Source organism: Alosa pseudoharengus, unplaced genomic scaffold (assembly GCF_046254945.1).
Source record: "Alosa pseudoharengus isolate Yale_2024_CS ecotype anadromous, Long Island Sound unplaced genomic scaffold, YU_APseudo_1.1 YU_APseudo_1.1_scf_19, whole genome shotgun sequence".
NCBI lineage: Eukaryota > Metazoa > Chordata > Actinopteri > Clupeiformes > Clupeidae > Alosa > Alosa pseudoharengus.
In genome coordinates, this window is record NW_027468657.1 from 4,844,772 (window position 1) to 4,861,266 (window position 16,495).

Genomic DNA, 16,495 nt, shown 5'->3' on the forward strand with positions numbered 1-16,495 from the left:
AATTCAGGAACACAACATTAACCCTGTTACACTAGTAGTGCTAATTAGTGTTCTAGTGTTTGAGCTCAACTCATGTGGGGAAATTCAGGAACACAACATTAACCCTGCTACACTAACAGTGCTCAGTAGTATTATAGTGTTTGCATTAGCATTTGGATTAACCATTTGGGTTTGTTCATTTTCTAATGAAAATATTTAGATTTTACATCATTTACTTTTATATCTATTTAAATAGTCCAGCAGCTGTATGTCCCATGTCCCATGCAATGTCCCTCCCGGGACCAAAAGAGTACATATACTATATGTGTTCTTGTTCTGGATTCTTCTCAATAACCCCACTAGGGGGCAGTATATTACAACTTTCAGGATATCTCAAATATGCACTTCATGTACCAGTGAGGAGAACATGTTTTCAACTATGAGGTTACGATGATCACCATAGCTGGACATTACTGCATGTGAGAAGGTGTTGGGGTCAATCTGGCACCTCTCAAGCCTTAGAAGATTCAAATTCTTGAATTTCCCCTGGGGATCAATAAAGTATCTATCTATCTATCTATCTATCTAGAAGCCTTACACAGCCATGAGAAACCCTTCCTGTCATTTGTTCTAGTTCACTGGTTCCACATCCTATATTATACTTTTAAAGTTCTAGTTGCAATGAGTGGACAAAGAAATGTAATTAGAGTTTCACAAGTTTATTCATACACACAGACCCTTAGTGGGTGGCACCTTTCAAAACCAGTAAAATACCTAAATCCTTTTTAATAGATGTGTTTGTAGCCACAGATTACAGCTGTAAACATCAGACAGAGAAATGTCACTAATATTTCAGGTTTATTTCAAACACATAAACACTCAGTTGTAGACACACACAAACACACACACCTAGATCATGATCACGCCCTTAACCCTTGATTGTGATGGATTAATGGGGGTTGGAGGTTTGTTATCTATGTTATGTTAAATCACACAGTGAAAATTTGTTCAACACATTGTTACACATCACTGCTAGCCTGGGTGTCCCCATGCTGCCTTGCACGCGATTTGATTCACGCTGTAAGGCAGCCTGGAAACCATGGAGCAAATTTTCGCCTGAGATAGGGAACGATCACAGAAGAAGGGGGAAAGCAAAACGATGATGTGCTATGCACAAACGCATTTTATAGACATCCGTGGCACCCAATAAACGGATCTGGGCATTTTTTTCAAATACGAGAAAATTAACGTTTGGTAAGTGGTGGCGCTAGCCAGGCTATTTATTGGGTGCCACGGATGTCTATCAAATGCGTTTGTGCATAGCTCATCATCTTTTTGCTTTCCTCCTTCTTCTGTGATCGTTCCCTATCTCAGGCGAAAATTTGCTCCATGGTTTCCAGGCTGCCTTACAGCGCGCGCAAGGCAGCATGGGGACACCCAGGCTACATCACTGCAGAATCCAGATGGAGTTGTGTTCGGAGTTGAGTTGGAGTTGGTTGGGCCCGGGCTTTTGGCCAGGGGGTCAAATTTAGTGGGATAGTGGTCGGATGGCAGGGACTAGGTGTGCGCCACTGGTGTTCCCTGAGGTTCTGAGTGTCCCTCACCCCCTCCCTGTGGCCTGGCAGCAGGCCCTTGGCTGCCAGAGGAGGGTTGCTTCTCACTCCCTGTGATGGTGTAGATGGCCTCGTTATTGGTCTTCAGCAGCTCTGCAATCATGTGCAGCAGTTCCTTCACCTGACTCTGTTTTTCAGCATCTCTGTTCTCCAAGGCAAAGTATTTGCTGGCAAACGAAAATTTGACCGAAATTTGACCCCTGGGGGTCATGGACTTTGTGGCAGCCTGTCCAGTGTGTAGCTGCAGTAGAGGGCAGCTGAATAAATAAACAGGCTAATAAATATAAATACAAATAAATTAGTTCATGAATACATACATTAATAAATAGTTAAGAAGTAAGAACAATGTAATGTTAAAATATATACATATTATTTGTGTGTTCATTGGAGTTTTAAGTCTAAGCTTGGAGTGCGTCATGACTCATGCCGGAACCAAAGTTCTGAAACTAGAGACGGTGTCAGGGAATTTGTTTTGAAGGGAATGGTACCATTTGGACCACGCAGTTTGAGAGTGTCTATGCAAGAAAGTTGGTTTATTTCATACAGTACATGGAAATTAAGATTTGTGTTTAATGAAGATGTGAAGACCCGTTGGTTTATTTCTCTCAAGTAAAAGCGGCCAATGAGGTAGAGTTGCTTTCTTCCTGCTATTTTGTGTTAATAGATGTTAATGCTAGCTTGACAAAGTTGTGTTTGTCCTTGTAATCGTGAGGTTATTTACGCTTTGTATGTGGTCTATATAAGAATGTAATTTATGTTTTCATGTATTTCTGTTTCTGTATGTTTAGTTCTCACGGCACGCCGTTGCACATACGTGTGAATAAATGCCAGTAAATAGAAATGAACGACTTGGTTTCGTGATTTCGACTTGAGAGGAGTAACACAGTGTGTGCGACCTACAAGAGCGACAATCAGCGCCCCCAAGGTCTTTTGCATCCCTTGCCCGTACCAATTCAAATGGAAATGCTTTTATTACAAAAGCACCTGAATAGCATGCATTAATACACAGGATAAGATGTTACAATCCCATTAGGGTGTGCAGAGCGGCTGTGACTACTGAATCGAGTGAACATGGGTCGTATGTATAAGTATAAGTAAAGTATATATACTCTTTTGATCTCGTGAGGGAAATTTGGTCTCTGCATTTATCCCAATCCGTGAATTAGTGAAACACACTCAGCACACAGTGAACACACAGTGAGGTGAAGCACACACTAATCCCGGCGCTGTGAGCCACCTGCAACAACAGCGGCGCTTGGGGAGCAGTGAGGGGTTAGGTGCCTTGCCTACTGGTCGGGGTTCGAACCGGCAACCCTCCAGTTTCAAGTCCGAAGCGCTAACCAGTAGGCCACAGCTGCCCCATTTGACAGTGATAACCCCTGAAAGCAGCCAGAGAGTGAGAGTGGTGGTGAGAGTGAGAGTGAGAGTGGTGGTGAGAGTGAGAGTGAGAGTGGTGGTGGTGGTGAGGGTGAGTGGTGGTGAGAGTGAGAGTGAGAGTGGTGGTGGTGGTGAGGGTGAGTGGTGGTGAGAGTGAGTGGTGAGGGTGAGTGGTGGTGAGAGTGAGAGTGGTGGTGAGGGTGAGTGTGGTGGTGAGTGTGGTGGTGAGAGTGAGAGTGAGTGGTGAGGGTTAGTGGTGAGGGTTAGTGGTGAGGGTGAGTGGTGGTGAGAGTGAGAGTGAGAGTGGTGGTGAGAGTGAGTGGTGAGGGTTAGTGGTGAGGGTGAGTGGTGGTGAGAGTGGTGGTGAGGGTGAGAGTGGTGGTGGTGGTGGTGAGAGTGAGAGTGAGAGGTGAGTGGTGAGTGGTGAGTGGTGAGGGTGAGTGGTGGTGAGAGTGAGAGTGGTGGTGGTGGTGAGGGTGAGAGTGGTGGTGAGAGTGAGAGTGAGTGGTGAGATTGAGAGTGGTGGTGAGGGTGAGAGTGAGGGTGAGAGTGAGTGGTGAGATTGAGAGTGGTGGTGAGGGTGAGAGTGAGGGTGAGAGTGAGTGGTGGTGAGGGTGAATGTTTTCAATTAATATTGGGAATTTGTGATACTGTAATCTGTTATTGATATTTAAAGAGTCCAGACATAGCTGACCCAACCTGTCTTCAGACCTGTAGCAGTCGCAGTCTAATCTGTTCAACAGACATTCAGCTATATCACTCTAATCTCCCACATGCAGTGTGTAACTTTTTGCTGACTAAATTTACTAAATTGATGCCAAAAACAGCAGCCTTGTGCATCTTTTTATGAGAAAATGCTCAAAGTGTAAACTGGTATATTGACAACATGGCTAAGCATTTAAAACAATCTTGTTCATAACTGGGACACAATAACTTTTTATTCTGATGGCACTGACATGTTGATTGGCATAAACATGTGGAGACATAAACTAAGCATTTTGAGCCAGTTACCTGCTTTTGTGTGGTGCAATTTGCACAAATTGTTTGGATAAATGCACTTACTAATGTGCTGTAGTGTTAATGATGATTGGTGAAATGCACCAAAATGACTGAGAAAAACTGTAATTACTGTATGTGGGAACATGAAGGACTCTTTAAGGACAAAAAAGTGGCAGATCTGAATAGAATGAGATCTGAATACATTTCTGACATCTGATGTTTAAGTGAGTCTGAAGTGATTCAATATCCATCCTTTTACAAACATCAATGCAATGACCAAATAGTGTGGAGAAACTTAAGTGATTACTGAGATAATGATTGAGGAAGAAAGCTCTCTGTGGTACTCTTTCGACCCCTCTAATGGCCATGCCAAGAACTGACCGAATTACAGTTTTTTTCAATCGCTAACAAACGCTTACCCATAGCCTACTTCAGATAGTTTTTCTAAACTCTTAACACAGACTCACACCTACAAAACACAATTGGCCAAATGGCTAATTTTCTTCTCAAAAACACATGTTGTTAAATATATACTAACTCTTAATTTCAAAACAGAACACATCTTTCTCTGCACACACTAACTTTACCAAAACACTGAAAATCTGACTGAACTGAAATCATTCTGTCAAAGAATAACACTTGTTTTCACTTCACAAGGTAAATGCCGTCAATCAAAGTACACCAGGTTTCAAAATACTGGCTATTGTTGACATTACAATAACTGCATAGACTTTTATGTTTCAGTTTTACAGGTATTTGCATGCAAAACATGCTATCCACCGTTTTTACACTAAATTTCTTGGTTGAGAACTGTATGGCCACATGTAATGCTCACATTCAAAAGCATTCCAGTAAATTAGCAAATCAGTTTTTTTCCCTTTACTGTTTACTACAGGAGGTACAGTAGAAATACTGTTTACAGTATGATAGAACAGAAAAAGTTTTACAGTATTGCTTACAGTGAACAAAATATCCATGAAACACACAAGAGCATTCTGAACAAAAAACAACAGCAAAAAGCCCAGATAAAAAGAGTGGGGGGGGGGGGGGGGGGGGCTACTGTAAAAAAGGCAAAAAATGACTGTAGCCCTATCTAATCTCTGCGATCTTCAGAGTTAGGCCACATGTTTTCATCAAAATCGCATCTGATATTATCCAAGGCGATGCACCTGGGATAAAACCATTTTGTAGCAGAAGCAGAAGTTTTTATACTGTATCTAAGGTGTGGAATATTGTGTTTGCTATTGTGGGATGTTGTGTGTACAATCGTAAATACTACAAAAACAATCCATAGTTTTGTTGGGAGGTATAGCTTGTCTGTTACTGTAAGAAAATGTAAGCTTTGTGGAAATGTGTTCACTGACTGCATATTGTGTGAAAACGACATGAAATGTGTGAATGGTATGGCCACAAAAGACCGATGCTGTGCTAATTGTGTTTAGAGTTTTGAAAATGTGACAACTGGTTAGACAAACGCTTGTTAGCGACTGAAAAAAACTGTAATTATGAAAATGTTTTACTAACACTGAAGAATTTTGCTATCAGGTGTCATGTGTCTACCTTCATGCTTCAGTTGGATGAAGATAAGGAATGACTGATTTGGCCTTTTCTCTGCTCTTGAGAGAGTTAAGAATCTAGTATTAATCAGCTAATAACTTCTTCCAAGTTATTCATGGATGTTATTACGTTAATGATCTGATTCACGCAACATGTCTTCCACTTATGAGTAAAATATAATATCAGCTTAGTAAAACTAAAGTGATCTAGAAAGTAAATACATGTAGTTGTCTGCTTCATCGCTCTACTTATCTGGTCAAAGTAACTCTAGAGCATGGTCTCGCACATATACCCACTAATGCTGTTCACATGAATGGTGTGCCTACATTGCATGTGTGCTACTGCTAATGTCTAGTGTGTGAACTCTCTACCAGCTGATCTAATCAAAGCTTTTTCCCGTAAGAGTTTGTGCCCTTATCAACTTAGTGCCTGTTCTTAGGGATCAGGTTTAAGCTGGGTTTTGTGAGACATAATTCAATATGTTATGGCACTATAAGTAGAATGTAATTGATGCTATAAAATCTACTTAAAAAATACATTATTGAATTAAAAATCTAAAATGCAACTGACTGATAGTTACTTTTTTGTCAGACATTAATTCTTCTCCAGACTGGCACAATCTATAAAATGCCAATAATGACCAGTGACCAAAAAGCAGTCAAGGCCAACTTATCAGAAGACATCAAGTCATAGGAATACAACAATTTAAACAAATAATATAATCTTTCCAGTAACACTTATTTTAGGAACACATGTTAGCCATTAATACATAACTCAATAAGGTCTGTATTAAGCGTCATTACACATTTATTAGGTCTTTATCAAAAATGTCTTATTCTTACTCAATAAGTGAATTATTCTTGGTAAATCCAGAATAACTAACTTTGTCTTAATCCAAGATTATTAATATGTACAGTGGATCAGAATACAAACTAGCCTTCTACACCCGTGTAGAATTCGTGTATGGTTCGTTCATTCATTATTCGGTTTTCAAACAAAACGAAAAATGTATGTGTATTGTTTTTTTAGTTTTTCTGTTTTCAAAACCAAAATGGGAAAACACAAAAACCAACATTCTCTGTTGTCACCCCCCTGACACACTCAAAGCAATTTGTGACTTTCGCGACATGGAACCGGGACGGCAACTCCAAAGTTGCATTGCTGGTTCTGCCAGCAGCGGCCTCCTCCTTCTTTGCTAGCAACATGATTCACTCTACTACGAGTTTGTTTATCATCAAAATGACTTCGAAGCTGTTATATTAAGGTACAAATCTTGCATAGTGTACCTTTAATATATGCCATTAACATGTAATAGAGCTGTTGTCAGTTTGTTTCATCAGCCAGTCATGACATCATCATTTGATTGATGACCTGAGTCATGTGACACTTTGGGGTTTAATTGCCTCTCACCTGTGATGTAGTGCATTTGCTTATTTGAGCTCACTTGAGAAGCTAGAATTGAGCCTGACGAAGCAGAATGCGAAATGCGTTGCTCAATAAAGAAGCTCAATAAAGGAAAGTAAATTTACGAGTGTGCGGTTTCTTGTCAATATATGCAGTATATACATATACAGTAGCCTTCATTGTGTGTACATGTTAATTTTGTGTCTATAGTGACTGACCGATTCATCAGAACCCCGTCCAGTCCCTAAGTTGATGATAACGACTCCACCTAACATAGCTGTGTCATTAATTAATGATGCATGAAAAAAGCCCAAAACCCTGAAAAATAATCATTATATAATATAAAATAATATACTGTAAAAGCATATCAAAGTCAGGGCTCGAATTATCTTTTTGTCTTTAAGGGGGTCTCTCTATCTCATAAAAAGTTGGCACACCCCGCGCATAGCCTAACAAGGCGATACAATGAAATAGGCGCAAGTGGCGCTTTTGCGCAGGACAGTATGCGCACGGTAGGCCTAGGCTTTACCTTGAAACACGCACACATCAGACATAGATTTTTCATTTGATTACTGAAATTGATTACTTTTAATGCATTTTTAACATATTATTGATTGTAATATTCCATATCTCATTTCAATTTCACAATACAAAGAAATAGACTAAACGAAGTCTGTGCCATTCTCAATTTCACAACGTAACTCATTTAAACCAGACCACCGTCTCAGATAGGCTATCCTCACTGTCAAACACAATAATGCATGTAGTGTAACTTATACACAGGGGAAAAGGCACTAACTGGCAGATATGAATAAAGCCAGCCAAACTATGTTGTAGCTAATGTGTTGAACCGTGGAAAATTAATAGACGAACAATTTTGGAGTTTGCACTGAGATATTGTCGGGTAGCCATTGAATATTCCGACATCAGAGATTGCTAACATGTGTTTCAAAATATCTGGAAACTTTCCGGAACTCTGAATGGCAGAGGATAGCTACATATCATCAGACAATACAATCATTGTAGGCTGCATTATGGGCCATAATTTATGGCTTTGTCAATCAACATAGAAGAGGTGAAGCGCAAGTTCAACAGCAAACAGGACTTTTCAGCACGTATCAAACCATGTAGGCTAGCCCAATGAACACCTATGTAAATAGACCAAACACTCACATCAAAGACGAGGCTGAAGTTGGCCGCACATTCAGAATGCGGTGTAGTCAAGTTTCTGTTTCTGTTTCAAGTTTCGAAACGCCATGTTATTTCCCATAGACAATCCACGCCTGGAAGTTGGATGGATACGGAAGTTACGGAGGCGGGACTTATTCTGGAGAGGTCAATATGAGCAAACTGTATCAATTTAACAGCACTCGCTGAAGAAATCACCCTGCTTTGATGACGAAGCTGAAGTTGGCCGCACATTCAGAATGCGGTGTAGTCAAGTTTCCATTCCACCTTAAATATTGCAATGTTCTACCGAAAGGGGGCAGTGCTGACTGCAAATACGCGATGACACTGGCATTTGCCTAGTAGCAGACTTACATGTAGGCTACTCCTCACAGACGAATAAAAACCTTTTTTCCTGGTGACTCCATTGTCGACCAATCTTTAAGTAAATGATACAACATGCTTTCTGTCAAATAAATCGGTTCATATTGCACTTGTTTTGGGGGGGCTTTTCTGTTTCTTCTTTACATGAGCTATATTTCATATTTTACAATTTATGCACTAGATTTGATACCCATTGCTCACACATGATTTGCCGTGAGATATTACACCACATCCCGATACTACCTTCTCACAGCGTTCATATGACACCCAGCATGCCAAATTTCGTCGTGGAAAATGGCAATTTTTCTTACATTTAAATTACATGAACTATATTTCATATTCCACAGTATATGCACTAGATTTGATACCTATGGTCCATACATCATTTGCCGTGAAATATTACACCACATCGCGAAACTACAGTCTCTGTGCTTTCATATGACACATTGCATGCCAAATTCCATCGTGGAAAATGGCCCTTTTTCATAGATTTAATTACATGAGCTATATTTCATATTCCACAATTTATGCACTAGATTTGATACCTATGGCCCATACATTATTTGCCGTGAAATATTACACCACATCCCGAAACTACAGTCTCTGAGCTTTCATATGACACCTTGCATGCCAAATTCCATCGTGGAAAATGGCCATTTTTCTTACATTTAAATTACATGAGCTATATTTCATATTCCATAATTTATGCACTAGATTTGATACCTATGGCCCATAAATCATTTGCTGTGAAAAATTACACCAAATCCCGAAACAACAGACGGTAGTATTGGGATGTGGTGTAATATCTCACGGCAAATCATGTGTGAGCAATGGGTATCAAATCTAGTGCGTAAATTGTAAAATATGAAATATTTCGCCTACAAAAAAGAACCAAAACGGCCATCTTTGCCCATATTAGGAGATCCGGTTCTTAATTGAAGCTAACTACCTATGGCAAGTCGCCTTCACGTACTGGAGATCACAATATCCACTCGAAGGCAGAGGGCAAAAGTGTGTTCAGGAAAACGTCTGCATTTCAGACTTTTTCATCCCCGCGAGAGTTTAGCAGGTGCGATAATTCAAAATCCCCATGTTATTTTCCCATAGGAAAAATCGCCAGATACCGGATGTCAAAGATGGCAGCTTTTTTGTAGGCGAACTTCAGAGGTCTATTGTAGTGGTGTTGTGGTGGTGAAGTGTCATGCTGCGTTCAAGAGCGTAGTGTAGGTCTACGTCCCGTAGTAGGCTATACTTTAATTTAACGTCTTAAATGGTAAGAGATCGTACAGGGATGGATAATGAGCGGTTGTTTAAGATTAAATTACAGATATTCAGATACAGATATTCAGATATGAGAGACCCCCTCAGGTTTTTGACTATGTTGCTTTCATGGGAGCCAGTCCTCACTCTATGGGAGCTCGGCTCCCTCTGGCTCCCACGTAATTCGAGCCCTGATCAGTCATTAGATGATCACTCCGTCAGTTTTCTCATGCGATTGGTATTTGTTCTTTTCTATATGATTATTTATAAAAACAGTTTCTTCATCTCATCAGTTTATACTGCATCTGACAACCTTGCATTGTGAATAGAAATCCTAATAATACTTGGCACAGTAATACTATGCAGGAGGTCATTACTGTTTTTGATAGAATGATAAGACATTCTGTTCAGGGCTAAGGACAGATGATCATTAAAACCAATCAAACGGCAGTGAAAGCATACTGTACATTCAGACTTCGATGTATTCCCTTTTCAAATAATAATAAATTAAAGGAGTTGGATTGGAAGCATTTGTTAGCCTGACAGGCCAGAACCACATTAAGATTCGCATTCACAGTGTTCAATCAAATTCCCTCTGCACGCAATAAGATAGTGCTACACCTCATGAGTCCCGTGCGATTTCCCACCAGCGAAGCTAGTTGGCTAGTTGATCAAACTTTTGCCAACTTAAAAAAAAGCTTAACTTGTGTCACGCTGTTCACCAGCAGCAGCATCCATCTTCTTTGTTTTCAAGTAGCAGGAAATTCAAGCCAACGGACAGTTGCTAGACTACCCTGGCTGCAAATTACACGCTAGGGTGCGTCTAGATTTCTAGGCTAACCATTCGTAATTCCACTGTTCCTAAATAAAATGTGTCATGTACCGGTGTTCCTCAACAGAATGTGCAAGACAAAAAGACGAGTCTTACTCAGGATTATTTGTAAAATACATTTAATCCCTAAATATCTGGGCAACACAACTTTAACTGATCGGCAGGGTCAGAGATTGGTGTGGAAGCAGACCTGCTGGAACTGGGCAGTTGTTCTGAGAGAACTTAACAGACTTGGGTCCAGATCAGAGCCAGATCAGAGCCAGACCAGAGGTGGGTCCTGGCCAGGTTGTATACGTATAAGATGCCTCCGACATTTACACAGATTGACTGAGCATCCTGCACAGTGAAAGTTAAAGAAACGATTATATTTAGCAACAGTGATCTTGCTGTCGTAATTCCAACAAAGTGAAACCTTCATCCTGTGACTGGTGTCTCCCCCTCAGACTCAACCCGTCCAAACAAGTCCTGCTTCCCCCCAACTCTCCTCCCACTTCCTTCTGTTGTCAAAGTACCAGAAAAAAGATATTACAATAAAGGGCATACGTTGTCTTTACATAGTCATTAATTCAATAATATAGAGCTGTACATATTACAAGACACTTTTCAGCATATCAGCATTGGCATAAGTGTTAACAAGACAGGATTGCCGATTGCATGTAAGATTACACAAAGGGTGATGGTGCCTGTGTGTGAGTGTAAGTGTGTCTGTGTGCGTGTGTGCATGTGTGTGTGTGTGGGCACGTGTGCTGGTTTGTGGGTTGGATTGTGGATGATTAGATGAGCATGTGACATTGCTATGCACACAGGTTGCAGAACACTGCCACCCAAGAGGTGGAAACTGAGGACCAGAATGCCCCCTGGAGGACTGGTTGTGTTACTGCAGGGAACACTGAGGGGGCCCAAGTCTCCTATGGTACGGAGAGGGAGTGGCACGTCAAATCAAACCAAAGATTGAGACAAGTCTGTCCTTGCTTGGACTTCCTGAGAAAGTCCTCTGTGAAGCCAACACACAGACGCACGCACACACACACACATACAAACACACACAGACACAGACACACTCTCTCTCCCACACTCACACACCTTGTCCCTACGGCATTCCCAGGAGAGGAATATCGCCTCACATCACATACCAGCATTGTCAAGCTACTTTCAGCACAACAGGAAATTCCACTATCGGCACAGCATCGTGAAGCGCTTACGTGAAAAACGTACGTTTTTTTATTGTCTCTAAAAACAGAACATTATTAAGAAACTCTACTCGAGATGACACGCAGACAAAGAGGATTGTGGGGTGGATAGTGGCGGTTGCACTGTGATACTGAGGGACCTTTTCCTCTGGGACAATAATATTCCTGTGCCATGTGTAAAGACACTAACATCTTGCTATGCTAAAACTCACTGCCATAGTAATCCTGTGGCCCTCTCTCTCTGGAGAAGACCCCAGACCAGGATAGTCCCACCCTTCATATACGCAGACTAGTTCTAGACACAGTGTTGGATTGAGGGTGTATTAGTAAAGCTAGGTGCCTTCATATACGCAGACTAGTTCTAGACACAGTGTTTGATTGAGGGTGTATTAGTAAAGCTAGGTGCCGTTTTAGGCTTCTGTCCAGCTATGTGTGGAGTTATTTGGGAGATAGCAGAAGAGATGTCCAGTTGACGGGTTTCACCGCCGTGCAGTGAAAAAAGTATAAAGCTAACACTGGAGCCTACTACATTCAGAGGATATCAAGACAGACAGCCCAGGACTTGGTAGCCAAGCGACGGACAACATGTGTCCCCTTCTGGACAAAGTCATACGACTGTCCCCCCTGAGAGCAGAGCTCTTTAACCTGGATGTGTGCACAATCAAGGTCATATCCTGTCCAGAGTAAACTCCTCCCAGGCTCCTGATATGGGTTCTATAAACCACATAAACTATAGTTAATGTGTGTTGTTTGCCAGTGGTCTTCACTGACCGAAACCTTTCTTTCAAATGACATTCTTCTGTCACTATGTGTATTGGACCACCAATCATAGCTTTCCCCCAGATTAACAGTGCTGCCGATTGGCCAGATGGGCGGGTTTTGTGATCGCTGTGTCTGTTGTTATTGGTGCAGTTAACGGGCAATCAAAGAGCAGGAGCGTTGTGAACTGATGTGATATGGTCAAATATCAACCTCTGTTTAACAAACAACGGTGACTAGGTTCATCTCTCTAACGCTCTATTCGAAAGTACAACACTGTTTTAGTATAGTGGTCATCTAGTTAGGAGCGAACTCAGGCCAACAGGCATCTCATATATAGAGAGAGAAAGAGAGAAAGAGAGGGAGAAGAACACAATATCCATGCTCAAACGTCAGACAGCACTGCAAATATATACAGTTGAAACATGTACAGGTGGTAAAAAAAAAGAAAAAAAGAACACAACCATATAGCAATAGCAATATCTAGATGTATAACACAAGGGGGCGCTATGGGGGTCAGGAGAGGAATTAGCTAAAATATGTCTTGAGATTTAGACGTGTGTGTGTGTGTGTGTGTGTGTGTGTGTGTGTGTGTGTGTGATTGTGTGTGTGTGTGTGTGTGTGTGTGTGTGTGCGCATGCTTATATGAATGTTGAGTGTTCACCACAGCTCTTCATTATGCATCATAGCATACAGTACAGTACAGAGAGAGAGAAAGAGAGAGAGAAATAGAGAAAGAGAGAAAGAGAGGCAGGTGGTAACCATATTGGGTCTACTAGCTATACTTCAGGCAGATTAAAAGACACTTCATTATGTGTTCCCTCCTATGGGCTGTTAAATGGGACAAGCGACTACATCGAGAGAAGAGATACAAAAGAGAGCAGGAGAGATAAACACATTTTCTTCCTTCTGAAGAGGGAGGGGGGAGGGGTTGTCTCCAGAGGTCAAAGCTTGTGACCTTTCAGGCTCCTCCGCGGGGCCTTCAGTAGACCGGGCTGTTGCGGATGCTACAGCAAAGCACCATGCTGAAGATCATCTCGAAGATCTATGGAGAGAGAACAACACCATCATACACGGGACACTCTCTCTCTCACACACACACACACACACACACACACACACACACACACACACACACACACTCACACACACACACTAGTGGCTGAAAACTGTATCATCATAAACATGTCTTATATCAGTCGATATCGATAATTATTGATTTTTTGTTTTGCATTTGAAATAAGGATCAAATTACTCTGATTTAAATCACCTCAGTTATCAATCACTAAAATATATAAATGTAGCCTACATATAAACACACATGTCCACATGCTTCAGCTGGCCGTGGATGGCGAATACGGCCATGCTCCAAAGGGAGAGAGCGGTCAGTGGCACCTGCAGGTGGACGGCCGTACGCACTGTGCGTACCATCCGGCTACTCAACTACGAGTAGAGAAAGAATTTCCCCTGTGTATATATTCACTCCAATTTGGCGTATCATAACTTCCCAACTCTGCACTGTAGCCCATAAACTGCATGACAGTAGACTATTTATATTTCTCTGTAAAATAACCAAATGCATTTGTTCACCTTTCTAAAGCAGAATTAAGCACTAGGCTACTTGGAACGCACATATTTAGCTTGCGCAGGAGAGAGAATGGCAGTGCACGCACACTTTGTACTTGTTGCTGGTTACCAGTAAACAATGTGAAGCTAAATTACTAACTCAAGACTTCAAGGCCATCATGGATGGACAAAAACAGAAAGGCTGGAGGCAGCAAAGCTAGAGTTTTATTCAGGTGGGCAAGAAGAAGGTACATTGGTATGCTGGTCAAAATGCTACCATTAGGAGCTGGAATAGCACGCTGAATGAAGCACAATTATGCCTTACTGACGCTAAAGCACACTGTTTACAGTCACGCACAATGCTAAACTAAAAGTAAACCAAAGGTAAATTTAGCCTTTTCTTTTGTTAAGTATATTTTTTTGGGCTTTTATGCAACAGGATAGTAGAGAGTGACAGGAAGTGAGTGGGAGAGAGAGCAGGGGTGGGATCCGGAAAGGACCACGGGGCGGGAATCAAACCCGGGTCGCCGGCGTACGGTGCAGGTGCCCCAGCCAGTTGCGCCACGGCTGGGGCCAAATTTAGCCTTTTTAGGGCTGTGTAAAGTTGACCAAATTAACAGGCTGTTGTTAGGCGCGCGTGAATAAAGTACTTTGTAGGCTACATTAATAGTTGACCAATGCATGAAACAAATTGGGAAACGGACGAATATCAATACTGTGAGGCGATGAGAATGGCGCAACCAAACATGAAACTGAAAAGGATTGGCTGTTATCGTGTCACTCCATAAGTTGCTAGGTTACCAGGGAGTGAGTGTGTTTGTTCATGCAACCAACCTTGATTAGTCTGTTCTCTCTACTGATTAAGGTTTAGTGAAATTATCAAACATATTTTTAATGATATTGATTACTTGTCTATCGCAATATATATTGCTATCGTTTTATCGCCCAGCCCTACAATATACCACTAAATGTTATTTAATAATCATATCTAAGCCAGTTCATATAATTCCCTGTGATGCCTTTGGAAAGTATGCATAGTCTACTTTAATGAAAAAAAAAATGCATTAGCTCATTTTTTTATCATGATGTTGTAACATGCTGTGAGAACCCTATAGGCCCTATAGAAACCATTTCCTTTCTATGGCCATTACATTTAAAAATCCTGGAATATTCCCTTGTTACATTGACATATCTTCTTTAAAAGCCAAGAATAAAATGGTTTCCTGTGGCAAGACTCCTTTAAAAGCAACACAAAATGTGAAACAATTGCCAAGCACAGCATGCTGTTGTTACAAACATACATCTGTTTCCCACTCACCATGATGACTGCAACAGCCAGAGCAGCAAAGCCAATCAGGTAGACTTTATCAGTGAAGAGCGACCTGATTCGTGTGTGACAGTTCTGAAAGACAGACAAAAGAAACAGATTTTCAAATTGAGACTAAGGTATGGGAGAATAAGTGACAACAAGCTATGGTAGGCTATAGTCAAGTCAAGTCAAGTCAGTTTTCTTTGTATAGCGCATTTAACATGCACAGAGTGCAACCCAAAGCGCTTCACATATAAGACATTGTCATTGGCACAGACTAACAAAGACAATAGATGCCGGACGGAGCGGCGTAGTCGCCAGCGTACCCGTGACACCAAGACATACAAGACATACAACAAACAAATTAATACATGAAAAGTAAAAAAAAAAAAGAAAATAAAATGAAAAAGAAAAATCATGTTAAATTAGTCCAATTTCCAACCGGCTGGACATGTCCAATGATGACCCACGTGACACTGTGCACAGCTGTGTCTTAACAACCGATGCAATGGCAACAAAGTTGCAACGTTACAACTGACCAACCCGGAGATTTAACTGGCAGTCTGGAGAGCTATTATAGGGAGAGGTTGTGATTGAGGTATAGGGTGAGGTTGTGATTGAGGTATACGTGAATAACAGTTGTGGCAACACATCTGTGGAACCAACTGTCTCTTAAGGGAATAATCAAGAATAAAAGCACAAGCTAGGGTCTACTTATGGATGATAACAAACTCAAATGTTCATTTGGGGAGATGGTATGAGAAGAAGTTGTGGCCAGATGTCTGAAGTGACTCAGCGTGCCTCACCTTGCTTTGGCTGAACACACTGCTCCTCTCTGGACACACGTCGGTGCCCAGGTGAGTGAACAGGTTTTCAATGGTGCTGTCCTTTCCGCAGCAGTCCAGCTGTTAACATACACACACACGCACACACACACACACAAGTACAGACACACACACACACACAGAGAGGCACACCAACACGAGAGAGAAGAAAAACATGTTTAATGATGAGTGGATAGTGACTGGATAGTGCAGGTGTCAATAACTCACCTATGTCACGGCAGTGTGTGTGTGTGTGTGTGTGTGTGTGTGGATGT

At 41.4% G+C, this 16,495-nt stretch overlaps 1 protein-coding gene across 1 annotated transcript in view; it reads right to left on the reverse strand.

The window, feature by feature from the left end:
* Positions 1-10,674: 10,674 nt before the first annotated feature.
* cd81a (CD81 molecule a) overlaps positions 10,675-16,495 on the reverse strand; it is a 41,005-nt gene continuing 35,184 nt past the window's right edge. Inside the window, exons 6-8 of the mRNA XM_076291523.1 lie at positions 16,203-16,301; positions 15,406-15,489; positions 10,675-13,566 (exon numbers count right to left, since the gene is read on the reverse strand). Of these exons, the coding sequence (XP_076147638.1) occupies positions 13,504-13,566; positions 15,406-15,489; positions 16,203-16,301 (246 nt within the window). The 3' untranslated portion in view covers positions 10,675-13,503. The remainder of the gene's footprint in view (positions 13,567-15,405; positions 15,490-16,202; positions 16,302-16,495) is intronic.